General features: G+C 39.0%; 1 protein-coding gene across 5 annotated transcripts in view; it reads left to right on the forward strand.

The window, feature by feature from the left end:
- ATM (ATM serine/threonine kinase) overlaps nucleotides 1–27,738 on the forward strand; it is a 123,092-nt gene that overhangs the window by 19,495 nt on the left and 75,859 nt on the right. For 4 of the 5 annotated variants that reach the window (XM_035008856.1, XM_035008855.1, XM_035008857.1 and 1 more), the window contains 17 exons: nucleotides 4,918–5,083; nucleotides 5,510–5,748; nucleotides 7,550–7,713; nucleotides 9,179–9,348; nucleotides 10,736–11,107; nucleotides 12,151–12,345; nucleotides 13,116–13,211; nucleotides 14,080–14,305; nucleotides 15,892–16,017; nucleotides 17,200–17,325; nucleotides 18,504–18,593; nucleotides 20,445–20,607; nucleotides 21,579–21,778; nucleotides 24,135–24,217; nucleotides 24,314–24,469; nucleotides 25,311–25,386; nucleotides 25,518–25,648. In XM_035008856.1, the coding sequence (XP_034864747.1) occupies nucleotides 4,918–5,083; nucleotides 5,510–5,748; nucleotides 7,550–7,713; nucleotides 9,179–9,348; nucleotides 10,736–11,107; nucleotides 12,151–12,345; nucleotides 13,116–13,211; nucleotides 14,080–14,305; nucleotides 15,892–16,017; nucleotides 17,200–17,325; nucleotides 18,504–18,593; nucleotides 20,445–20,607; nucleotides 21,579–21,778; nucleotides 24,135–24,217; nucleotides 24,314–24,469; nucleotides 25,311–25,386; nucleotides 25,518–25,648 (2,779 nt within the window). The other variant, XM_035008859.1, reaches the window with a different exon arrangement.

The raw sequence follows: 27,738 nt of genomic DNA on the forward strand, positions 1-27,738 counted from the left end.
TTATATTGTCCTTATTCTTTCGTATTTGAAATCTGATTTTAAATTATTTCTGCAGAATTACGTGATACATACAATTGAAAAGAAAGATACCCATAGGTGTTTGTTACTCACTCACTTTACCAGCCAAGGACTCTCTTTTTATTTATATGGGGAGCAAATCCTGCATTAGCAGCTTTGGTTTTCCTGGTTCTGAGAGAGGATTCTCAGTGCATCTCAACATTTCTGCATGTCTTAGGAGCAGACCCTGACTGCTTTATTCCTGATTGTTTTTTTTAAGTATAGTGAACCTTGGAAGGTGGAGATGGTGACAGAGATGATGGCTTCCTCAGAGCCACCTGTGTGTCACAGAAGGCTTGAGGGCTCTCACTATTTGCACGCCTGTCGCCTACCGCTCTTCATGTTGCCTTGGGGATTGAGGAATCTATGCAAAAAGGAAGGCACTCAAGCAGGAATAGAATGTCTTCTGCCAGCATCCATGAAACTGGCATTCTGATCCCTTAGGTTACAAGTAGAATAAAATCTCAGCCCCCTGACGGCGTTCTTGATACATTTTACACTTGTTACATGTTCTCTTAGACCTAGAGGAAGGGACACAGATGTAGAGCAGTTAAGCAGCTTGTCTGAGGGCTGGCTGCACATACTTCCTGGCTGAAAGTCGTTCCTCTCTTGAAGGCAGTTTATATAAAATAAAAGCAAATATTGATGTGAAACTTTTACCATATTAAATGTAAATTATTATAATTTTAAATCTTTTTCTTTGGGATTACTAAAATTTATTTAAAAAGATTTATTTATTTATTTTAAATTTTGCTATGTTATGTTAGTCACCATACATCATTAGTTGTTTTTTTTTTAATGTTTTATTTATTTATTCATGAGAGTCGGAGAGAGAGAGAGAGGCAGAGGCAGAGGGAGAAGCAGGCTCCCCGCCTAGCAGGGAGCCCGATGCGGGACTCGATCCAGGGACTCCAGGATCATGACCTGAGCCGAAGGCAGTCGCTTAACCAACTGAGCCACCCAGGCGCCCCTCTGAAGAGTTTTAATCAGGAAAGGATGCTGTATTTTGTCAAATGCTTTTTCTGCATCAATTGAGAGGACCATATGGTTCTTCTCCCTCCTCTTATTAATGTGTTCTATCACATTGATTTGTGAATGTTGAACCACCCTTGTATCGCGGGGATAAATCCCACTTGGTCATGGTGGATGATCTTTTTAATGTATTGTTGGATCCTATTAGCTAGGATTTTGTTGAGGATTTTGGAATCCATATTCATCAGGGATATCGGTCTGAAATTCTCCTTTTTGATGGGATCTTTGCCTGGTTTGGGGATTAAGGTAATGCTGGCCTTATAGAATGAGTCTGGAAGCTTTCCTTCTGTTTCTATTTTTTGAAACAGCTTCAGGAGAATAGGTATTATTTCTTCTTTGAATGTTTGGTAGAATTCCCCAGGGAATCCATCAGGCCCTGGACTCTTGTTTTCTGGGAGGTTTTTGATCACTGCTTCAATCTCATTACTGGTTATTGGCCTATTCAGGTTGTCAGTTTCTTCCTGTTTCAGTCTTGGCAGCTTCTAGGTTTCCAGGAAGTCCTCCATTTCATCCAGATTGCTCAGTTTATTGGCATATAGTTGTTGATGATAATTTCTAATAATTGTTTCTATTTCCTTGGTGTTAGTCGTGATCTCTCCCCTTTCATTCATAATTTTATCAATTTGGGTCCTTTCTCTTTTCTTTTGGATAAGTCTGGCCAGTGGTTTATCGATCTTATTAATTCTTTCAAAGAACCAACTTCTAGTTTCGTTGATCTGATCTACTGTGTTTCTGGTTTCTAATTCTTTGATTTCTGCTCTAATTTTAATTATTTCTCTTCTAATGCGTGGCTTAGGCATCGTTTGTTGCTTTTTCTTTAGTTCTTTAAGGTGTAGAGTTAGTTGGTGAATTCGGGATTTTTCTATTTTTTTGAGTGAGGCTTGGATAGCTACATATTTCCCCCTTAGGACCGCCTTTGCAGTATCCCATAGGTATTGGACTGATGTGTTTTCATTCTCATTGATTTCCATGAATTGTTTAAGTTCTTCTTTGATTTCCTGGTTGACCCAAACATTCTTGAGCAGAGTGGTCTTTAGCTTCCAAGTGTTTGAATTTCTGCCAAATTTTTTCTTGTGATTGAGTTCCAGTTTTAGAGCATTGTGGTCTGAGAATATGCAGGGAATATTCTCAAATCTTTTGGTATCGGTTGAGATCTGATTTGTGACCCAGTATGTGGTCTATTCTGGAGAAAGTTCCATGTGTGCTCGAGAAGAATGAGTATTCTGTTGTTTTAGGGTGGAATGTTCTGTAAATATCTATGAGGTCCATCTGGTCCAGTGTATCATTCAAAGCTCTTGTTTCCTTGTTGATTTTCTGCTTAGATGATCTGTCCATTGCTGAGAGTGGAGTATTGAGGTCCCCTACAATTAACGTATTGTTATCAATATGACTCTTTATTTTGGTTAACAGTTGGCTTATGTAGATGGCTGCTCCCATGTTGGGGGCATAGATATTTACAATTGTTAGATCTTCTTGTTGGATAGACGCTTTAAGAATGATATAGTGTCCTTCTGTGTCTCTAATTACAGACTTTAGTTTAAAATCTAATTTGTCTGATATAAGAATTGCTGCCCCAGCTTTCTTTTGAGGTCTGCTGGCATGGAAGATGGATCTCCATTCCTTCACTTTCATTCTGGATTTATCTTTAGGTTCAAAATGAGTCTCTTGTAGACAGCATATGGATGGGTCCTGTCTTTTTATCCAATCTGCAACCCTGTGCCGTTTTATGGGAGCGTTTAGGCCATTCATGTTGAGAGTGATTATTGAAAGATATGAATTAATTGTCATCGTGTTGCCTGTGAAGACATTGTTTTTATAGATTGTCCCTGTAAATTTCTGTTGTCTATGACTCTTGGGATCTTTCTCCTTAATATTTCTTGCAGGGCCGGCTTAGGGGTCACGTATTCTTTCAGCTTCTGCCAGTCGTGGAAGCTCTGCGTCTCTCCATCCATTCCAAATGAAAGCCTTGCAGGATAAAGTATTCTTGGCTGCATGTTCTTCTCATTTAGTACCCTAAATATGTCTTGCCAGGCCTTTCTGGCTTGCCAGGTCTCTGTGGATAGGTCTGACGTTACTCTGGTGTTCCTCCCTCTGTACATAAGGAATCTCTTCCCCCTAACTGCCTCTGAGATGGTTTCCTTGGTTCCAAGGTTTGCGAGTTTTACTATTACATGCCGGGGTGTTGGCCTGTTTTCCTTGATCTTGGGAGGGGTCCTCTCTGCCTCTAGGACGCAATGTTTTTTCATTCTCCAGATTAGGGAAGTTCTCAGCTACGATTTGCTCAAATACATCTTTTAGTCCTCTCTCTCTCTCCACTTCCTCCGGGATTCCAATTATTCTGACATTGGAACGCTTCATGGTGTCACTTATTTCTCTCATTCTATTTTTATGTATTCTGAGTTGTTTTTCCCTGGCCTCTTCTTTTCCCTTTTTATCTATTATATTGTCTTCCAGGTCGCTTATTCGTTCTTCTGCCTCAGTTACCCTAGCTGTTAGATTATCTAGATTGGATTGGATCTCATTGATAGCATTTTTAAGTTCTGCCAATTCAGCTTTCATTTCTGCCCTTAGGGACTCTATGTTGCCATTAATTGATTTCTCCATTCTAGCCATTGTCTTCACAATTGCTAGCCTGAATTCCATCTCTGACATCTTGGTTATATCTGCATCCATTTGTAAATCTGCAGCATAAGTCATGATCTCTGAGTCTTTTCTGTTTTGAGGGCTCCTCCTCCTAGTCATTCTGTTGATGGGTGTTTGAGGGAATGTATAGAGTCCAAATTATTGACCAGAACCCAAGCAAGATGCACCTGTTTTCTTGGGACCTTATGGTTGCTGGCCTCTTGTTTTCCCAGCCTGTCTTCTGGGGGAGGGGCCTGCTGCGCTGTTACTCAGGCAACCCTGTTCGGATGGAGTTGCCCTGCACCCCTGTGGCGGGGGATGGGCTCAGCGGGAATCAGTTTTTGGGGCTTTTGTTCTCTGGCGGCTTTCCGCGTCTCTTCCGCGAGCCCGAGCAGAAGAGACCGTTTCCAACCCTCTGCCTCAGAGCAGAGAGATCGCAGTCTGTTCTTCAGTGAGCTCTCCAGGCCACACCGTCTTCGTTTCTGTCTGTGCTGCTATAAACTGCAGCGGCCTGGGTTATGCGCCCCTCCGCAGCGCTCCCAGTTCCTGAGAGCGTGACCCCGCCGCTCTGGGTTTCCGTCCTGGGGGCTGCTCTAGAGTCCTTTCCCAGCAGCTACCGGTCTGCTAGTCTGTGTTCTGCTAGTCTGTGCCCCGTCCCCAGCGTGCAAGGCTGTCGCTCGCCGGTGTAGGATCCCCACGGCCAGGCACCCTCCCGCTGCCATTTATCCTCCGATATCTGCCTGTGGAATCACGGCTCCCCGCTTCATACCTCAAAACCAACCGCCTGCGATATTCTGCTTGTAGAGATCCACATCTTCTTACATCTCAGGCTGGGTTCGTGGGTGCTCATAGAGTGCTCTGGTAGATATCCAGCTCAATTCTGGGGACCAGTTGAAATAGGGTCCTCTACTCCTCCACCATCTTTCCCCCCTCCCTAAAAAGATTTATTTAGAGAGTGAACAAGTGGGCAGGGGCACAGAGAGAGAGAGAATCTCAAGCAGACTCCCCACCGAGTGCAAACCCTGATGCGAGGCTCAGTCCCAGGACCCCAAGATCAAGACCTGAGCCGAAACCAAGAGTTGGACACTTAACTGAGTGAGCCACCCAGGTGGCCTGGAATATTGAAATTTAAATTAAATCAGGACCTTTAAGTTAAATGCTTCCATAGTTTTCTTTTTAATAACTGATTTTTTTTTTTTTTTTAAGAATTGTTCTCTGTGTACTTCAGTCTGTACCTTAAACCTGCACAAGACATTAATAGAGTTTTAGTGGCTAGAATAATTCATGCTGTGACTAAAGGATGCTGTTCGCAAACTGATGGATTAAATTCCAAATTTTTGGATTTCTTTTCCAAGGCTATTCAGCATGCAAGGTAATCTAATCTCTGTTTTGTTTTGTATTGAAAACCTGTTTGATCTTCTTGCAGATATACTAAGCAAAAATAAAATAGGAACATACTTTGGAAGTATCAGTATCTTAGATTTGTGTGACATTACCCCGTCTATCATGTGAAACATTGTATGAACGGTGGTATTACAAATCAGTTTTGTGTCATTTTGCACAGTGTTTCAGTAGTAGAGAGCAGGAAGGATGTGTGAGCATCAAATAAGATCGGTTTGGTTTGTTGCTCGGTAGTCCTACTAAGGTTTTTTTTTTCTGCATAGTTCTAAAACTAAGGCTACTGTTACTTGAAGGTTAGATATTTTTTTTCTTTGCAGCATGCAACTTCATAACTGCCTTCAATGTTCATTTTTCTGCCCTGTTATACCAAGCTGAGTCTGTTTATTTTCTGTGACAGAAAGGAAAAGAGTTCTGCGGGTCTAAATCACATCTTAGCAGCATTTATTACCTTCCTCAAGACGTTGGCTGTTAACTTTCGAATTCGAGTGTGTCAACTAGGAGATGAAATTCTTCCTACCTTGCTTTACATTTGGACTCAACATAGACTTAACGATTCCTTAAAAGAAGTAATTATTGAATTATTTCAATTGCAAATTTATGTGCATCATCCAAAGGGAGCCAAAACCCAAGAAAAAGGTATAAAAGTTTTTGCTGTTTTGAATTTGCTTCTTCATTGGTACATAGAGGCTTAAGTATGAAATTTGTATTTTGTAGGAGGTTATGACCTTCCTCTCGATTGCTATGCTTGGTAATAGTATTAGTCTCGAGGATGTTTCTCACACTTTTTTTTTTAAGAATTTGAAGCTGTGGTAGCAAATCCTGTCATGCCCTACCATTTGTTTAGTACATTCGTAAGTACTATGAGGAACACAGATAAATAGGAGACACTGTTCGCTCTAGGAGCTGATTATGCAGCAATAGTTAGGTGCTGAAAGGAATTACACAGACCAGAGTGTAAACGAGTTTAGAAAAGCCAGGGACTTACGCGTCTACATACTGCTTTTATTAGGAGGTAAACAGATAAATGTGGACTGCAAACAGATGAGTCAGTTCCTCAGGAAGATGTGTTCATACTGCCTTAAACCTCATCCTGAATCCAGGTCCCTGTTTCCTGGAAAACCAGAAATGAATGACTTCTCCTCCTTTGATACCTTTATGTTTGTCTTTTACCAAGAGAGTATTGCTTGTTAATATGTAGTGCATATTTGAAAGTGGCTAAGAAAGTAGATCTTAAAACTTCTCATCAGAAAGAAAAAACTTTTTTTTTTTGTAACTATGTAAGGTATGTTAACCAGATGCATTGTGATCATTTCACAATGTGTACAAATACCAAATAATTACATTGTACATGTGAAATTAATGTTATATGTCAGTTATACCTTAATTAAAAAAAAATCTTAAAAATCTTAGGTGATGTAGCTTCACTTAGTGGACAGGAATTTTATTGGGTGCAACTGGAACCGGATGGGTTCCCTCATGCTCACACTGTGTTTACCTTTGGGTCTGTGCTGGCCTTCGGACAAATTCGTCATGGCTTGTTTAAGGCCCTTGTTGGGAAATCAAGCTACACTGAGAAATAGCAGGTAAAATGGAGAAAAACCGTGAGAACCAATTTTTTTTCAAAAGTAGCTGTCTATGTTTAATGGGCTTTTCTCATGTAAGAAGTTAGATGTATTTGTAGCCCATGAAACCACTGTAAGTCAAAGAATGTTGGATTTTCTTAGGTTTTCGTCTTTCACACAGCTCCTGTCAGGATGAAGATCAGGCTTATTCAGGAGATGACATGATATGTTTAGGGTTTTATTTAACTGTATATTTAGGATGAATTGAAAATTGGCAGGATGATGAGTCTGCCAGAAACACTCACGTAGTTTTAGGCTACACTAATAGATTTACGGTTCTCTGTGAGAAGTAATAGCTCCTTTGTTACCCATACCAGTCAGATCACAGTGGGTGTATCATGTCCCCCAGATTTTGTAGAGTCACCATTTCAAGAGGGACATAAGTGGACTGGTGTGTGTTTAGGGGTAGATGACTAGAATGAGGAGAAGTCTGGGTAACGTGTTTGTATGCTAAAGGAACTAGTGATGTTTTTCTCTTAATGACATACAGAGAACTTGGTCCTTATATAAATGGTGGGACATATTAATTGTATTTGCTTCGGGAGAGAAAAAATTAAGGTTTGATTGGGATTTTGATGGAGTTGATTAGAGAAAGTTAGATCAGATTATAGAAGAATTTTATAACAGATACAGGTAACTGAGTGTGAGCCGGACACCGTTACAAAGGGGAGCCTGCAAGGATATTGTCTGAAGAGGCCCTAGTACAGAATGGATGGTTGGACCAGTTTTCACCTTAACAGCTGAATGGTTCTTTGGGAGTTGGCAGTGCAAGTGGAGAGTATATGTAAACTATATTTTAATTTTTTGAATTACAGGTGCTTATGAATCAAGTAAATGGAAAAGTATCTTGTATAACTTATATGATCTGCTAATTAACGAGATAAGTCATATAGGAAGCAGAGGGAAATATTCTTCAGGATCTCGTAATGTTGCTGTCAAGGAAAACTTGATTGAGTTGATGGCAGATATTTGTCACCAGGTATAGTAGGTCTTGTCACATTTGGAAGTTTTCCATTAGTTTCCCTTTTAATGGGTTTTGTACACGTGTGCTCTGATAAAAAGCCTTGTAAAATTACTTTGTATATGTAACTGTTTCTTTCAAAACTCTGTATTTGGAATTGCTGTTCTGACTTAGTAACTATTTTGCACATATGAACTTAGTGAAAACTAGTGATGAATTTTTTTTTTAAGATTTTATTTATTTATTTGTCAGAGTGAGAGAGCGAGCCAGCACAAGCAAGGGGGAGCGGCAGGGAGAGGCTGGCTCCCCACTGAGCAAGGACCCTGGGATGATGACCTGAGCTGAAGGCAGATACTTAACTGACTGAGCCCCCCAGGCATCCCTGAACTCTTCATTCCTAAAAGATGGTCTATAGGAAATCAGATTATCCTAACCCTAATGTTTCTTGTTTTTTCATTTTTTTTCCCTACTGAGTTAAAAATCACATAGCATAAAATTTACTTTTATTTTTAAGATTTTATTTATTTATTTGAGGGGGGGGAGAGAGAGAGAGAGTGAGCATGAGCAGGGGGAGGGGGAGAGGGAGAAGCAGGCTCCCTGCTGAGCGAGAGCCCAATGCGGATCTCGATCCCAGGACCCTGGGATCATGACCTGAGCCGAAGGCAGACACTTAACTGACTGAGCCACCCAGGCGCCCTAAAATTCACTATTTTAAAGTGTACGGTTGAGTGGTTTTTAGTATTTTCACTGTGTTGTACAAGCATCACCACTGTCTAATTCCTGAATATTTCCATCGCCCCCAGGACAGACTATGTACCTGTTAGCGGTCTTTAGCAACCAGCCAGTAATCTACTTTCTGTCTCTATTGATTTGCCTACTTTGGACATTTCCTAGAAATGGAATGAAACAACACGTAGTCTTCTTCGTCTGCTGCTTTCACTTAGCACAGTGTTTTCAAGGTTCATCCATGTTGTGCCGAGAGTCACTACTAGTTCATTCCTTTTTATTGCTGGATAATACTCAATTGTATGGATACATTATATTTTGTTTACCCATCTATCAGTTGATGGCTTAATGTTTCTTAAGTAAAACTGTCTTTTTCCTCCTCAGAAATTTGGTTAATATCTTGGGTAATTTCACTTGTCAGATATTTTCTTAATGGTAAATATGTGATATAATCCCATTTTTTTATCCAAAGAAATTTTAAATTTAATCCCATTGAAAACAGATTTTTGCTTTACTTTTAGATGTCTTAGTGCAGATGTTTCTGGGAAACAAAAGTAATAACATACTTGGTAATATCTGTTTTCTAGAGAGGTGTTTGTTGCTGTGTTATCATATTTATGTATTTCTGTAATTTATTACTCTTGCTCTGTGATGTCCCTGTGTCTTCATTTGAGGAGGAACATTTTTTCCCTCATGAAGTATTAAAAAACAGAATCAGTGTGGGGAAAAAAAAGATTTTCTTTTTGTTATCTTACAGATTTTTAATGAAGATACTAGATCTTTGGAGATTTCTCAGTCTTACCCTACCACTCAAAGAGAATTTAATGATTACAGTGCACCTTGCAAAAAGAAGAAAATAGAATTAGGCTGGGAAGTAATAAAAGATCATCTTCAGAAGTCACAGAGTGATTTTGATCTTGTACCTTGGTAAAATGTTACTGTTTTCTCTTCCACTGTCATTTTAGTCTCATTTAGTTTTTCTGACAAGCCCTCCAGTAGAACGGCCTCGCCATAACTAGGTCAGTTGTCCACTCGGAAACCAGTCCCTGGTGAAGGGGAAGGTGCTTGCCAAGACCTCTGGCTATCAACCACCAAGGCTTATCTGCTGGAGCCTGGGCCAGGGGGCCACCTTTCCTAAGCAGATAGCCTTAGCAAGGAAGGTGGGAGGATGGCTGCCTAGCAGGCATGGAATGCACTGAGCTGTACATCTCCACATGAAGAGACTTTAGCATATATAGCACCTTCTAGTAGAAGTAGATGAGGGAGAAATTAAAGATGGCTTTCAAAAATCACAGAATAATTTGGACCTCATGCCACAGTAAAAGGTTGCCTTTTTTTTTTTAATTTGCCATGTGCAGCATACACAGTTATTCAAATGATTAAATAAATTGTGGTGTTCTGTGATATCACAAAATATTAGATCTGGTAGGGATCTTTAGAATTCATCCAGCTCAGCCTGTTTGCTTTATTACCAAACAGAAAACGAAACTGGGAAAGGTTAAGCAGCTTGCCCAAGGACAGTTACAAGTTTGTAGATGATAGTCAAACTCGTGTGATCCGTGCCTTGATTTTTACCATGTTGATGTCATATTTAAATATAACTGAGTCGTGAAGGGGGGGAAGCATCTTGATTTAGATACCTCTTGCTTAAGTTCATGTTTCTTTTACATGATGGAGGATCCCTATTTCAGATTCTTCAGTTTTTCCATTTTGTCAGGGGTTATTTATTGAATACGTGCATTAGAGATACAGGAATGAATAAGGTGAAGTTCCTCTTCTTGAGTAGTTCACATTCTAGAGAACTTATAGCAGATACTTATTGAATTAACTGAATGTCTAGGAAAAACAGTTGTTTGGGTTTTTTTTTTTGTTTTCTTGTTTTGAAGGAATATTAATGGTGGCTGAAGAGCAAGGATGGATGTGATAACTCAGAAGTAGAAAATTGTAAATAAGTTTAGTTTTGTTTTTAAGTAGGCTCCATGCCCAGTGTGAGGCTTGCACTCATGATTCTGAGATCAGGAACATGCTCCACCAACTGAGCCAGCCAGGTGCCCCTAATTTAGTTATTCCTCAAAGTGTTTTTATAAGGGGAATATGACAACTCACCTACCTAGCCAGAAAGTTGTCATTCTTCCTGCCACTTTAGGAAGTAGGGATTAAAAAATATTAAAAGCCAGTTTATTTTTAGAATGGTATGGAAAATAATGATGGTGATACTCTAGGATATTGCAAGGGTGCTATGTCTATATATTTGTTTTAGTTTGTTAATGGAATTGAATAATTTTCAACCTAATTATCTTTTTATTTTATGTAGGTTACAGATTACAACCCAGTTAATATCAAAATATCCCTCAAGTTTCCCTAACTGTGAGTTGTCACCATTACTGATGATACTATACCAGCTCCTGCCTCAACATCGACATGGGGAGCGCACACCGTATGTGTTACGGTGCCTTACGGAAGTTGCGTTGTGTCAAGGCCAGAAATCAAACCTAGAAGGCTCACAGAAGTCAGATTTATTGAAATTCTGGATTAAAATTTGGTCTCTTACCTTTCGCGGTATAAGTTCTGAACAAATACAAGCTGAAAACTTTGGTTTACTTGGAGCTATAATTCAAGGCAGTTTAATTGAGGTTGATAGAGAATTCTGGAAGTTATTTACTGGGTCAGCCTGCAGACCTTCATGGTAAGTTGACTGTATATTGTAAGAGATTTACATATAGACATGTGTACTTTTTTTCTTCTGGTTTTATAGTTTGTAACTGGAGGTGACAATATGTTAAATTTGATTTTAGATGTTTCTATGGTTTGTCCAGGGAGTCTTAATAAGTAAATAAATGTAAATTTAGTTTCAAGTGTAGAGAGATTACTAAGGCCAATTTTAAAGAATTAAATGTTTAAATTTCTTTTTTTTTTAATTGCATATTAAGTACTTATTGTTCAGTATCCATAAAAAAATTCTTTTTGGTAGTGCTACAGACAGTTACAGTAAGAGAGAGTTCTTCTCAAACGTAATCAGACTTCTCACAATTTTTTGTGTTCATTTCTTTAGTAGACATTCACTCTACACTTAGACGTGTCAGGCATTGTCTTAAGCATTAGTAGCAGCTCGGTGGTAAATAAAATAGACAAGGTCTTTCTACCTCAGAAAGCTTATTTTTTAGCAAAGAGGATGGTTACCAAATTTGGAATGAGTGAAAAGCTTGGAGCTATGACCTGCAGTGACACAGGGACACTGAGGCCAGAAACTCAGTCTGCTATTGAACAAGAAATTAGAATCCTTCTCAGGGACTTGAACGAACTCGCGAAGTGTATCTTGGAGACTTAGGCAAAAGAGCGTAAGCATCAGGCAGAAGCTTTACTAACTGTGAGACCTCGGATGCCAAAGAGATTCAAGTTGTTTTTGAGGGAAAGAAGTTGGAAGTGAGCTGGTGACCCTTAAAATGGATGCATTGCTGGTGTTCCTGCAGGAATATATAAGTAGCACTTCAGGTGTCTCCTTCTGCAGTACTTTTCTCCCATTCTTGACTCTCCCATTCTGTCGCTCAAGGGTGTGAAACACTCTGTCGGTTTTTTGTCACACTTGGTCTACTTGTGGTTATTCTCATGATGCTACCTATTGCAGATCATCGACCCATAGCCACTGTGTTAAAGAAAATAAAGAACTTTTAGTATTGAAAAAAGAAAAGAGCTGATCTTTAACAGCGGCCGTGCTTGGCTTTGTTGTAGTCCTGCAGTTTGCTGCTTGACTCTGGCAATGACCATCTCTGTGGTTCCCGAGACTGTAAAAACAGGAGTGGAGCAGAGTACATGTGAAGTAAATAGAAGTTGTTCTTCAAAGGAGCTGATGATGAAATGGCTCTTACTCTCTCAGTTAGAGGACGACTTTGAGGACCGCACAGAGCTGCCTCCAGTTCTTCACGGGTAACTTAAGCTCATTAGCACTCTGCTGTTGTGTGTTGTAAGGTACTCTCGATGATTTGATACCAGGTGGCTTTTTTTTTTTACAGTGGTAATGCAGCATTTCTCAGAGCGAATTCCAGATACTGAACAGTCCCTTTGTTTTTACACCGTTCTGCATCTCTGTGCTCGGATCTGTTTATATTCTTTTACTTTGTCCTTGTGTCTGCCGAGACAGTAAGAATAAGGGAATTGGAATTCTTTGAGCACTTATGTGTTTTTTGTGATTTTCTGTGAATAGGTTCGTCTGAACATATATCTGATGCAGATGTATCCTGGAATCATAATGAGAGTATGTTCTGGGTGATGGGTGTTCAATTAATGGGGGGAGGACGCTAGAGACAGACAGAATGAGGCTTAAACACCAGGAGGGGGAGCAGCTTGCCCATTTAACCTTTCCACAGCTGGTAGCTGGGACCAAACAACTGCAGGACAGACCTTTGGATCCTAGTGCTTTTGCTTTAATTTCATAATCTGTTTATTTCAGAAATGATTCTTAAAAATTGGATAAGTCTGCTGTCAGGAAGTATTGAAAATGATAGTAACAAAATGTCTGCTTCTTAATTCTTGTTTTAGATGTTCAAAAATTCAGTACAGATGAAAGAAATTTTAATTTTGGATCCAGTTTTTAGAGGTCAGGATTTATAGCCAGACATGGATGTGTAAGGTTAAAGAATGCTTTGAATGGCTTTTGGTCTTCTAAGTGAAGATTTTTTTTTTTTTTTCCTTTGTAGTAATTTTCCTCATCTTGCAGTGGAGAAAATTCTTGTGAGTCTCACTGTGAAAAATTGTAAAGCTGCAATGAATTTTCTCCAGACAGTGCCAGGATGGTATGTTACCTAATAGAGTTCTGTGGTGTTTTAAGTTATGGCTTTAATTACAAAGATAATCATTTTAGCAGAATAGTAGCTACATCTTAAAAATTATGAACTAAGTTGATCAGTTTAAAAAAAATCACACCTATTAGCCTATTAGGGCTATTAGGGAAAAGCTGTTTTTTCATTCATGATAATAATCTGCAGCTACAATTTTTGATCCAGTTGACTGTTTTTTCATGCTGTGTAGTATAGCTTGTGACATTTGCCACTGGAAGGTAGAGAATGATTATGATGGAAGGTTAGGAATGAGTTCTTTAACGATATGATACATTTTTGTATGTCAAGTAAAATCTATTAGCTTTAAAACTAATGGTAATAGAGGATAGGGAAAGTAAAAATAAATCTAAAACCTCATTTTAGTTGATTGACTCAAGAGGCCTATGTTTATCACTGTGGCTGAAAATGACTCACTGGCATGAAGATTCCTAATCTCCCTGGAGAGGGCAGAGGATGAAGAACTCCCTTCATTTTGGAGAAATCAACAGGCAAAAAGGAAAATGTTTTCAGATAATGTTTATCTTAGTGTTTATGCCTGGTGTCATTAATTTTTTTTTTAATACTTTCTGAATTTCCCTTGGAGATTGTAACTTGAATGTTTTCATCCGTTAATAAAATTTGCTACTGCATAATGAAATCTGGTACAAGTAGCTATCAATCCTAAAGAAGAGCAGCATTTAAAAGAGTAATCCATTAACTATATAAGCACTGTGTGAATAACATAGACGCTAAGTTACTGTGTTCATGTGTAATACATTGCTGCCACGTGGAGGTGAAGCAGTTGGTCATTCCGTTATAAATTTAAGATCTTACTTTCTTGAAGTGAACAACACCAAAAAGATCAAGGAGAGCCTTCATTCTCAGAAGTTGAAGAACTGTTTCTTCAGACAACTTTTGACAAGATGGATTTTTTAACCATTGTGAAAGAATGTGCTGTAGAAAAGCACCAGGCCACTGTAGGCTTTTCTGTCCACCAAAACCTCAAGGAATCACTGGATCTCTATCTCCTGGGATTATCAGAACAGCTTTTAAATAACTACTCAGCTGAGGTGAGATTTTCAGAAGAAATGTCTTTGACTCAACTTCGGTGGACACTTAGAAGGAGAAACAGGCAGGAAGGGCCGGCCCTAAGGATGATGAGACGCTTGGTTTAAAAAACAAAGTGACAGTACAATGCGTACAAATAGGGAAAACTTAGCATGAAAAAAGGAAAACCCAAAAAGAATAGTTTGTGTTTCTTTTGTACCAGGAATTCTAGTAGACATTAAATAAGTAGAATTCCTTGTGTAGGTTAGTGGGGAATAGTAATGGTTTTGAGCATAGGGATTCTATGATGAGAAAGAACCACTCAGTACAGAGAAGGGAGATGTTACAATAACAGAAAAGGACATCATTTAAACTGATCTAATAGATTTTGGTGACACTTGAAAAGGAAGAAGTGATTAATAAAATGTAATAGAGGAACCAGCAGTCACCCATATTTTGGAGGTCACTAGTAATTTCTCATAAATCATTTCCTTTGCTTCTTAAGATCACAAATTCTCTTTGTGTGTGCTGTTTTCTTGCCAAAACTCTCATTTCTTTTGACATGAGGTAAATGCCTTTCTGCCCATTTCTGTGTGTTCAAATCATCCAAATGTCAAAATCCTGCTAAAAGCCTTTCTTAGATAATCTCAGCCATGGTAATTCATCTTTTAATTTTCACAGTACTTAGTATTTCTTTTTAAAGTGAGACTTAGCATCTTCCTTGTACTGTGGATATTTGTATGTTTTATACACAAATGTCTCAAGCCATGCTTTAAGCTCGTTAAAAGGCATACATATTAAAAAAAAAAGGCATACATATTTTTATTAATCTTTGTATATTCCACAACACCTTGTTATATGGTAAATGGTAAAATATTTGTTGAATAAAATAAAATCTGCAAGTTACTCAGTGGAGTGAATTCAGTAGCCAAAGAGGATGACCCAGAGAACCAGAGATAGTATACCTTATCCTTAGTTACTGGCATTCTCCTGGGTCACAGTTGTAACCATTTTGTAATATGGTCTTCTGTGTTTTCCCCTAAAATGCCATTTCCTGCCGTATAGGAACAAAACAGTCTGAAAATCTTATTTTTCTGTGTAGTTAGAAATTTGTAAATAATTTTATAAAATTGGCTATGTGGTATCTACTTGCAAAAATTGTGTTGGTTTCTGGAGTCTAAAAAGCTTAATAGATCAAGGTTCTTATCCTTCAGAAGGTCAAAATGTCATTTTAATATCTCTTTATATGAATCTGATTTCTGCTCGTGTTCTAAGAGTTACAGACTTGTCTACCTTTTTTTTTTCTTTCCTCCCCTACCTCAAATGTGAAGGGCCTATGTGTGCAGTGCTCTGTGCCACTTTAAGAGGAGAGAGAGACCTAACCTGGCCATTAGGAGATACTTGTTTTTTTTCCTGAGACTCCTAGTTACCATTCTGCAGGGGTCTCTTAGATGTTCATAGAGATAATCAGAAACATGCCACTATTAACTACGTTAACTAAATTTGTTTCTTAATATGTACATAAATTTGTTCTTACAAAAGATAATCGTGGAATACTCAAAATTATTTATGGAACGAGTATTTTTTTTATTTTTTGTTTTACTTTAAGACTACAAATGCAGAAACGCTTATCCGGTGTTCCAGTCTTTTGGTGGGTGTTCTCGGCTGCTATTGTTACGTGGGAGTAATAGCTGAAGAGGAAGCATATAGATCAGAACTATTCCAGAAAGCCAAGGTATGAAATTTTATTCTATTAAAGTTTTGGATAAATTTGAATGAAGAATATTCCTGGGGAAAATTGGTATACTTGCTTGGAAAAACAAGACTTTTACATAGGTTAGCTCTTTCTCTTTCATTTATGCCATCTGAGAGAAATGATACTATCTGTCCTTCCTTAACATTTGCAGTTATTTTAAGCCAAGTATAAATAGAATAATTGAAATAATATCACATTAAATTTAATCTTACTAACAAAAATACTGATTTTTATGGGCACTTTTAAAAGTTTTTCCTGTGGGACGCCTGGGTGGTTCAATCAGTTGGGCTTCTGCCTTCGGCTCAGGTCTTGATCTTCAGTTTCTGGGATCAAGTCCCTGCTGAGCAGGGAGCCTGCTTCTCCCTCTCTCTCTGCCCCTCCCCCTGCTCGTACTCTCTTACTCTCGCTCTCTCTCAAATAAATAAAATGTTAAAAAATTTTTTTTTCCTGTGATCGATTGTCCTAAACAATCCTTGATTATTGTTATACAGGTAGGCTCTAAGTGTGAAACTTTTTTTCATCTTTGAGTGCTGTTCAGTCAGTGGTATGATTTGTAAGGATAACAAGGTATAAGATAGGTCATTTAAAAAATTGTTACCATGATTTTTAATTACACTGTATAACCAAATATAACTTTTTTTTTTAAGATTTTATTTATTATTTGTCAGAGAGAGAAAGAAAGAGCAGGGAGAGCGGGAGGAGCAGAGGGAGAAGCAGGCTCCCCGCTGAGCAGGGAGCCTGATGTGGGGCTCGATCCCAGGACCCTGGGATCATGACCTGAGCCGAAGACAGATGCGTAACTGGCTGAACCACCCAGGCGTCCCAACCAAATATAACTTCTAAAAAAGCTTCATTTTACTTCTTTTTTTTTTTTTTTTTTTTAAGATTTTATTTATTTGTTTGACAGAGAGAGACACAGCGAGAGAGGGAACACAAGCAGGGGGAGTGGGAGAGGGAGAAGCAGGCTCCCCGCAGAGCAGGGAGCCCGATGCGGGACTCGATCCCAGGACCCTGGGATCATGACCTGAGCCGAAGGCAGTCGCTTAACCAACTGAGCCACCCAGGCGCCCCTTCATTTTACTTCTTAAGTAAAACTTTAAAAAGCAATTACAGAACTGTAATTTTAACTGGAGTTTGGATTTTTCCTTCTTTTCTTAATAGTCTCTAATGCAGTGTGCAGGAGAAAGTATCACTCTGTTCAAAAATAAGACCTCTGAGGAATCTAGGATCGCTTCACTGAGAAATATGATGAATCTGTGTACCAATTGTTTGTGTAACTGTACCAAGGTAAGATGTTCTTACTTGACTGGTTAGTCTAGGAGGTTGATAACTGGTTGGTTGGTGGTGGTACTGGTTTTTGGGTCCATTCATAAATGTATACACTGATTTAAAATTAAAGTGAATGGTAAATAAAAGTAGCAACCGGAGGAACAAAGCAACAGGTAATCTGAGTTTCTTGAGAAATCAGTTCATCATTTCAGGAAGGTTTCTGAGGTTATTTTACCGCTTTTATATACAACTACACGGCCCGCTCTTTTATTGCCCGCATGTTTTTATTCATTTTTTTTTTAATTTTATTTTATTTTTGAAGATTTTATTTATTTATTTGACAGAGAGAGACACAGCGAGAGAGGGAACACACCAGAGGGAGTGGGAGAGGGAGAAGCAGGCTTCCTGCCAATCAGGGAGCCCGATGTGGGGTTCGATCCCAGGACCCTGGGATCAGGACCTGAGCCGAAGGCAGACGCTTAACGACTGAGCCACCCAGGCGCCCCTGTTTTTATTCATTTAATAATTTGTTGACTACTGGCTGTGTGATGTGCATACCACTATGCCAGGGCTAGCGGGCACCACGAAGATAAACATCTCCAGCCACATACATTACTGTCTTTTGCCCAGACAGTCTTCTGTTACACTTGGTAGAAAGAGTGCTACTCTGTGTAATCTTTGTTCTGATTGGGGCCAAGCCTGAGGTATAGCTGAGCCAACCCAGGGGGCGGGTCGTGGTTGGAAAAACGTTTTTTGGAAGCTAATGATACGACATGGCTGTATAACAATATTACCAGTATATATTTTTCATTTTGTAATGTGCTTTTCTTTTTTTTTTCTTAAAAAAAAAAAGTGTAATTTGTTTTTTGGTTTTTTTTTTTTTTTTTTGCAAATGGGGAAGGAGACGAATGGAAGAATAAACTCTAACTTAAAATTATTACTTTTGTTTAGGGTTGGTAGTTGGTATTTTACTTTAATGTTTATACACAATTTAATGGACTATAGTTATTACTTTTAAAAAAGAAGTTAGTGTTTTTAATTCAGTTTATATCTTGGCCCTAATTGTAAACGGTTTATGCTTCTTATGATAGAGAATTTCCAGTGTAAAAAAAAAAATCTACATTTCATTTAAGATAGAGAAAATATTATCTGCCAGGATGACTTTTTATTTGTTTGTTTTTTTGTCTTAATTACAGCCCAGTCCAAATAAGATTGCATCTAGATTTTTCCTACGATTGTTGACATCAAAGCTCATGAATGATATTGCAGATATTTGTAGAAGTTTGGTAAGTATGTTTGTTTTACCACCCTATTTCATTGATTCTAAGATTTTTTTTTCGTTGACATCTCTCTTCAGTAGGGATGCATCTAACAAAATGTGGCATCTTTGGTTTTTTTTTTTTTTTTAAGATTTATTTATTTGAGAGAGAGAGAGAGCATGAGAGGGGGGAGGGTCAGAGGGAGAAGCAGACTCCCTGCTGAGCAGGGAGCCTGATGTGGGATTCGATCCTGGGACTCCAGGATCATGACCTGAGCTGAAGGCAGTCACCCAACCAACTGAGCTACCCAGGTGCCCTGATTTTTTTAAATACAGAAATTAAAGTTACTTTGTTTTAGGAAGGAACATACTGTTTGCTTCTTAATGTCAGTACCATACATTCTGCTCAGCTTTTAATTTTTCAATAATGAATAATAGACTGAATGATTGGAAACTAATCATCTAGGCTTATACTTATTTCTGTGTAACACTAGCAGAAATCAAAATAATCATCTATCCTGGGGCGCCTGGGTGGCTCAGTCGTTAAGCGTTTGCCTTCGGCTCAGGTCATGATCCCGGGGTTCTGGGATCGAGCCCCGCATCGGGCTCCCTGCTCCGCGGGAGGCCTGCTTCTCCCTCTCCCACTCCCCCTGCTTGTGTTCCCTCTCTCGCTGCCTCTCTCTCCCTGTCAAAATAAATAAATTAAAAAAAAAATCATCCTTAAAAATAAAAACAAAAGGGATCTCTGGGTGGCTCAGTTGGTTGAGTGTCCGACTCTTAGTTTCGTCCCAGGTCATGATCTCGGGGTTGTGAGATTGAGCCCTGCTTCGGGCTTTGCACTGCTCGTGGAACCTCCTTAAGATTCTCTCCCTCCCTCTACCCCTGCCTCTCCCACCCCCAACCCCCTTCCCCACCCCTGCTTGCACACTCTTGCTCTCTCTGAAAAAAAAATAAAATAAAATAAAACAAAAATTTTACCAAACAACCTATTTGCATTGTGGTATTTATTTTTCTTCCATACAAACGGACTTATGCTACACGTGCTCATTTGTCTGTATGTGCCTGGCACATGCAATAGATACTCAAATATATCTGTAACTTGGTTATTTTCACTTAATAATAAATTTTGGTCATTTTCCATGTTGCTACATGCTGCTGTTCTTTACCTTTTTTAATAGTAGCGTTGTATTTCATTACTGGGAATGGAATATTTGTATTTTTAGCCCATCTGACCTTAACATTGGAAGTGTTTTCTATTTTTTTGTTGTTGTTACAAAGAGTTACAAAGAGTTTTTAGACAAAACTTGTACTTTTGTCTATTTGTATTTGTGCATATGAGGGATGTAGAATAAATTCTAGCCCTGGAATTGCTTGTTCAGAAGGAATGTGAATTTTACTTTTTGATGGATATTACACTTTGCTCCAAAATAATCATACCAATTTATACTTTTCCCCATATGCTCATCAATTTTGGGTAGTATAAAGCTTAATATAAGAAATTATTTTGGGGCTCCTAGGTGGCTCAGTTGGTTAAGCAGACAACTCTTGGTTTTGGCTCAGGTTGTGATCTCAGGTTCCTGGCACGCCCAGTGGGGAGGATTCTCTCCCTCCCTCTCCGCCTGCTCGCGCGTACTCTCTCCTTCTCCCTCTCTCTCTCAAATAAATAAAACTTTGAAAAAAAGAGAAATTATTTAAAAATTTTGCATATTATTATTATATAGACTTATTACAGTTTATCCATTTTTCACTGTTGGACACTTAATAGAAATACTGCAATGTTCATACACAGGAATCTTGATTTGTTTGAATAGTTGAATTTTAACTCCATCATGCTTCTGAAAGAAGCCCATTTGAACATCTTTCTTTTTCTTCTTTGAAGGCATCCTTTATCAGAAAGCCCTTTGACTTTGGAGAAGTAGAGTCAGGGGAAGACGACCCTGATGAAAATCTGATGGAGGTGGAGGATCAGTCGTCCATGAATCTATTCAGTGACCCTGGTGCTAGTGAAGCGGGCATGTCTGGAGATGGCCAGAGCACTTTCGGTGAAGACGCACTTACTGCTTGGGGTTGCTTTCACCTCTTTGTGTGCATTTGGCCGTACAAAAGGCCTCATACGTACCAATTTTATGCTCATTTTATTTTCCCTTACATAGTCTATGAAGTTTGTTCCCTTCTGTATATATTAGATTTCTCTGATTATTAATTGAATTTTATTAATTACTCATTTTATTCTTCATGAGAGGAATTTAAAATATTTACTAAAGAAGTAGAACCATGTGATGGGTTATTTGGAAAACAGCAGGAGAGGGAAGACACCCATACGGCCATCACTTTTAACCGTTTTCCATTATTACAATCAGCATCAACGTTCAAATGCTTTTTTTTTTTTTTTTAAAGGTTTTATTTATTTATTTGACAGATAGCGAGAGAGGGAACACAAGCAGGGGGAGCGGGAGAGGGAGAAGCAGGCTTCCCATGGAGCAGGGAGCCCGGTGCGGGGCTCGATCCTAGTACTCTGGGATCATGACCTGAGCCGAAGGCAGACGCTTAACAGCTGAGCCACCCAGGCGCCCCATTTATTTATTTTTTATTCTGAGGCACCCCTCAGATGCTTTTTTTATACCTTGTTCATTTTAACAATTATAAGCGTTGTTTTTCATTAAGCTATTTGTATTGATAATTATCCTTTTTAATGGCTTCATAATATCCCAGTTAACATACATCATAATTCAGTTGACCATTTTTTCTTGTCAGAAATTTAGATTCCTTTTTCTCTATACTTATCAGTATTGTAATGAATTTGTCTGTATAGATTTTCCTATAGATTATTTCTGGATGATGGAATCCTAGGGTAACTTTTCATGAAGAAATTTGAAGCTTTTAGTGTGTAATCAATTTCACCGTAATTTTGCTTTCCATATACTTTTATTTCTTTTTTTTATATTTGAGCTAATGTTCAATATGTGTTTCCTGTATCCCTCTCTTAGTTTTAATAAGTGCTTTTTATTTTCAGGTGCCATGAATCCTTTAGCTGAAGAACATCTGTCGAAGCAAGATCTACTTTTCTTAGACATGCTCAAGTTCTTGTGTATGTGTGTAACTACTGCTCAGACTGGTCCTGTGTCATTCAGAGCGGCTGATATTCGGAGGAAATTGTTAATGTTAATTGACACTAGCATGCTAGACCCCACCAGATCTCTCCACCTACACATGGTGAGTTAAGGGAAAGTGACATATTCTCAGTTCTGTCTGTTGTTGCTGGGTAAATGTAGCAGACTGACATACAAGAATCATGTAGTACCTTTGATGGCTTGAAATTGCTTCCTTAGGAATGAGTCTGATGCGAGTTATAAAATACACTTTTTCTTTTAATGTACTGTGAAAAAATTTTAAGTGGATCCTGAAACATTGAGACTTGCATGGACTTTGGATAGATTTATTATCTTCAGGTGTGATTATTATAAATTATTTTAAAGTAGGCTAAGAAACATAATCTCTGATGTGAAAATAATACATAACTTTGTAGTTGAACTCTGAATCTTGCCTTTACCTTAGTTTATTTGCTTTAAAGTTTTGTTTTTGCTTTAAGTATTTTGTTTCTTTCCAAGTTTTTTTAATTCCAGTTTGTTAATATACACTTTAAATATTTTTTGATATAATTTCAAAGTCACAGTAAAATTACAGTACTACAGGGATTCTCCTATTCCCTTCATACACTCACACAGTTAACATTTCACCAAATTTGCCTTTCCATTTTCTCTTTCTGTGTGAATGCGCGCGCGCGTCCTCTCTCTCTCTCTCTCTCTCTCTCTCTCTCTCTCTCTCACACACACACACACACACACACACACACGTCTTTTGTTCAAAACATTTTGAGATTAAGTTGCTGATGTGATGCCCCTTATACTTCAGGGTATGTGCCAGAAACAGTGATACTCTCCTATAGATACTCTGCTAATCGGGAAATTAACATTGTATCATTGCAATTAGTTGTCAAGTCTGTTCAGTTTCTTTGAACTTGGAGCAGTTCTTTAGTTTCTCCTTCTCTTTCCTGACCTTCATATTTTTAAATAATATAGCCACTTGTTCTCTAGGAGCCCTCACTTTAGGTTTGTCTGTTTCCTGTAATTAGATTTAGGTTTTGGTGAGAATGTTAGAAAAGGAATCCCTCTCCTGCCCTGTCCCCATCAGTCTGTCCATCTGCTGGTAGATGAAACCTTCAGTTCCAGTCCGACATCGTAGAATTTGTTTTTTTCTCTTTCCATATTTGTAGCTCCCTTTTCCAGCAGTAAGAAGCTGGCTTCCCACTTACCTTCAATATAGTTACTTGTTTACTCAGAATACTTATATGTAACATACCTCCTGACCATGTAGGCCATCACCCCCTTTGCCCCAGCATTGGTGAACATTGAGGGAGAGCCTCTGGCTCACAGTTATGGTGCGTGAGTCCATGGTCATGCCCCCAGTCCCATAAAATTGGCAAACATCCCTGTGTTTCCTCAGCCCTGGGAAACATGCCAGGGGATTCCATGAGTAGAACCTCTTGCAGTCATGTACGTTGTGTCCTTGGTAGAATCCCTTGTCATGTTCCAGCTGCAGTGAACAAGCTGGTTGATCCTTTGACCCCAGCAAATGTGCTTGGTTGAGCCCTGTTCGATTCCCTGATTTTGCCCCCGGCAAACTAGTCAAGTCTCCAGCCCGGGCCAGTGAGGAGGGCTGGGTGCTTTTCTTGAGGCGTTGGTGCTTCACATCAGTTCAAGACACTCAGTAGCATCACATGTATCACTCTCAAGGCAAATATTTAAAATGGCCCAGTTTAGTCTTCTTTTATATCTGAGGAGTGAGAAACATTTTTCTACATGCAGATGGTAGGAAAAAATGTCTTCTGATTTCTTAATAGCTAGAAAGGGATTTGGCAACTCTCCGAAACTGGCTGCCTGGTTGTAACTACCATGATTATTGTAGCTGGTAGTTGCTGAGTGCTCTTTGGTATCCACAGTAGCATAGAGACCCCTACAAGGTTGCTCTATAGGAAGATAACTCAAGGTGTTTATGACTTTTTCCCTGCCCACAATTATCTCTGCTGTCCAAAATTCATTCCTAGGTCAGTTTGTAACTATTGAAGTCTTATCCCCAGGCATTATTTTTGGAGGGTAGGGATGTAACAGTAGTTTCAGATTCTTGCTCAGGCTCTTAACCCCAGCAGTGATAACAACTACTTATTTCTTGAATTCCAACAATAAATTCTAGACATTTACATTCTTTCCTTTATTCCTCATAGTAATCTGGCCAGGTGTGTGCTATATCCCCGTTTTATGGGTGAGAGTACAAAGGCTCAGGTGACAAGGCAAGTTTTTTAACCACACAAGTAATAGGTTGTAGTGCTGGCACTTGAATCCAGCTCTCTTTAACCTCAGACTTTTTTTTACTACACTGCCTCCTTTAAAAATTCACTGGTCTTTTTTGTGTGCATGTTGTGTACGTGTGCATGCGTTCATGGATGAATTTATGGTTACATATGCAAATGATTTATGAAAAAAAATGATTTTTTTCTCTTCAATTATCTTAGTATCTAGTGCTTTTAAAGGAGCTTCCTGGAGAAGAATATCCTTTGCCAATGGAAGAGGTTGTTGAACTTCTAAAACCACTATCGTAAGAAATTAAAGCCATCTGTTATCCTCACTTTAAATTTATAAGCTAACTGGTATGTTCTGTTATACTTACAAAGTTAAACTTTTTCCACTGCAGCAATGTGTGTTCTTTGTATCGCCGTGACCAGGATGTTTGTAAAACAGTCTTAAACCACTTCGTTCCTGTTGTGAGGAACCTATGTCAAGGCGATACGGATGCTGAAAACACAAGGGATGCTCAAGGGCAGTTTCTGACAGTGATTGGAGCATTCTGGTAGGTGCAGAGTATTTTGCAGAGTTCTTAATTTTCTTTGCTACTCTGGATACAATTGCAGACTTTGCATTTCTACCTTAGTGACTTGGCTAATCCTTGAATGTAACTATATACAACCTTTAACAATAGTAGAATGTAGCTCCTGTTTTCCTCAATTGTGTGAAGAACTACTGAACACACTGGCCTTGTCACCATCTGTGTATTTTATGCGCAGACTGTGACGTAACTTTATGACCCTGAGGAGCACATGTATGCGATTTAGAACCCACCAACCCACTTGACTGATAAGGACTTCTGAATTGGTATAGAACGTGGTTTTGAAATCTTTGATATAAGAACAAAACTTCACAAATGTTTTCCTTTTAAAGCAAGTTTATGGCCTGGTGAGCAGAAGTGTGATAGCCCCTAGATGACGTATAATCATATAAAATGAGTAAGATACATTAAAATGAACTCCCTTTTTTTTTTAAAGATTTTATTTATTTGTCAGAGAGAGCAAGAGAGAGAGCGTGAGCAGGAAGGGAGAGGGAGAAGCAGATTCCCGGCTGAACAGGGAGCACGATGCGGGGCTTGATCCCAGGACGACCTGAGCCGAAGGCACATGCTTAACCAACGGAGCCACCCAGGCACCCCTAAAATGAACTCGTTTTCAAACTAACTTCTTTTACGAAAGTTGAGAATATTGACTGGCATATGCCACATGATGAGAATTAAATTTAATATGGAAATTGGAAGGATAAGAATAATTAGAAATTGAATAAGTAATATCCAATGATTTTTTTTTTTTTTGACTGTGCTTTTACTGGAATAATTTGGCTTTGAAACACTTACTGTATTTCAGGCACCTAGCAAAGGAGGGGAAATGCACATTCTCTGTAAGAATGGCACTAGTAAAGTGCCTTAAAACTTTGCTTGAGGTGAGTTATTCCACGTTAATTATTAGTAAGGTCTCCAGTGAAATTTCTAAAGTAGCCTTTGTTTGTTTTTGTCAACGGGTGATTTTTCTCTTAGTATTTCATATTTAACACCAGTTGTTCTTTTCCCATAGACCGATCCTTATTCAAAATGGGCTATTCTTAATGTAATGGGAAAAGACTTTCCTGTAAATGAAGCATTTCCACATTTTCTTGCCGATAATCATCATCAAGTGAGCATGTTGGCTGCAGAGTCAATCAACAGGTAAGGGGTCCTGCCTTCACGAAGAGTCTGGGATGCCGCCGTGGCTCCCTAGCTGTGGCACGAGAAAGAGCCAGCGTCGGCCAAGGATCCACTGTACACCTGGCATGGATGCTTTCTCTTAATTCTTTTTTTTTTTAAAGATTTTATTTATTTATTTGACAGGGAGACACAGCGGGAGAGGGAACACAAGCAGGGGGAGTGGGAGAGGGAGAAGCAGGCTTCTCGCCGAGCAGGGAGCCCGATGTGGGGCTCGAGATGCGGAGCTTGATCCCAGGACCCTGGGATCATGACTGGAGCCGGAGGCAGACGCTTAACGGCTGAGCCACCCAGGTGCCCCCCCCCCCTTTTTTAAAGATTTTATTCATTTATTTGACAGAGCGAGAGATAGCAAGAGCAGGAACACAAGCAGGGGGAGTGGGAGAGGGAGAGCAGGCTTCCCGCCCAGCAGGGAGCCCGATGCAGGGCTCGATCCCAGGACGCTGGGATCATGACCTGAGCCGGAGGCAGACGCTTAACGGCTGAGCCACCCAGGCGCCCCTGCTTTCTCTTAATTCTGACAGTCCTGTCACTTAGACACTGTTATTGCCTCCAGTCTGTAAATGAAAAGTGACTTCGAGAGAGAAAGTAACCAGCTCAGTGCCCTGCGGCCAGTAAGTGGTGGAGTTGAATGAGGTGTGTCTGCTCCCACTGACAGGACACCATGGACTGTTTGGCTGTTACTTTGTATTTTATAGGAGTTCATAAAATGAAAAGGAGCACATTTCACAGTGTGCTCATTACTGTTCCGTTCATGTGAGTGAACATACAATTAGGCATTGGAGTAATCCTGTCCTAGAGACCTGCTCTGTTTGAGTACTTGAAGAAGCAAGATTAATTCCTTAGGACTGCATGTTTCTCAGGTTGTCCATTTGATTTTTGAGATCTAAATTATAACCTATCTCTGCCTTTCCCACCTTCCACTCCCTACAAATAAAGTACCTCTCCTTTATTTTTCTCAGTAGCATGTATGACCACTTGAAATGTTATATTTTAAATGTAGCACATCTAGCTTAAATAGAAGCTGCTAGAAGGCATTGGTTTTTTGTCTGTTTTGTTCATTGTTGTATACTCAGCACCAAAAAAAATTATGGCATATGGTAGGTGTTCAGTAATTTATAAAATAAATGAATATTTGAAAAAGGAACTTACGTTATGCTTTTAAAATCACCAAAATTGAAAATCATTTGGTGGGTAACTTTACTATTCAGATATAACTAATCAGTAATTAAAGATTGCTATAAAGAAATTGCCCCAGCAGTCACATAAATGTATGTGTTAGATAAACCTAACGTGTGTGCATAGTTTGAATATGCTGACAGTCGTGTGCACAAATCGGAATCGTGTCTAATCCCTCAGGTATAGGACGCTTTTCAGGACTTGAGTGTAAGGGTTACTAATGAATGTGAGCTTTACTTCAAGTCCTTAAAAGATGGAAAATACACAGCAAAGCTAAAGATCTGGGGATATGGAGAGCCACAAGTTAAATGTAATAAAGCAGGGCAGTGGTGGCTTTGGAAAACCTCTTTAAGATTTAAAACATACATAAATTCAAGAATGACATGAACATAACATCTGTTGGGATTTTTTTGCTTTTTGGTTATTGTTGATATTTAATAGTGGGCTATTGTAAGAGATGTTGGAGAACCTGGAGGAATCAGAGAACACCAAAAAGTATAAAAGCTTTGGTTACTAAAAAAGCAGAAAGGACAAAATTGATCAGAGTTGTCCTTAAATATGATAGGATATTATGCAGAGAACACTGGTCAGCTCTTTTCCATCACATAAAAAAATTAAATAGATCGTCAAGGCATAAAGCTATCCACTTTGCAGGACAAGATCACTTTTTTTTTTTTTTTTTTAAGTAGGCTCCCTGCCCAGCGTGGACCCCAGCACAGGGTTTGAACTCAAGATCTGAGATCAAGACCTGAGCTGAGATCAAGAGTTGGACGTTTAACCAACTGAGCCACCCAGGCGCCCCCGGGATATCACTTTTTAAAATTAGAGCAGGGGGACAGGAGTCTAAGGCTTGGTGTTTGATCACAGGATAATTT

The sequence above is a fragment of the Mirounga leonina genome, unplaced genomic scaffold, assembly GCF_011800145.1.
Source record: "Mirounga leonina isolate KUSES-001 unplaced genomic scaffold, KU_Mleo_1.0 Mir_153, whole genome shotgun sequence".
Lineage (NCBI taxonomy): Eukaryota > Metazoa > Chordata > Mammalia > Carnivora > Phocidae > Mirounga > Mirounga leonina.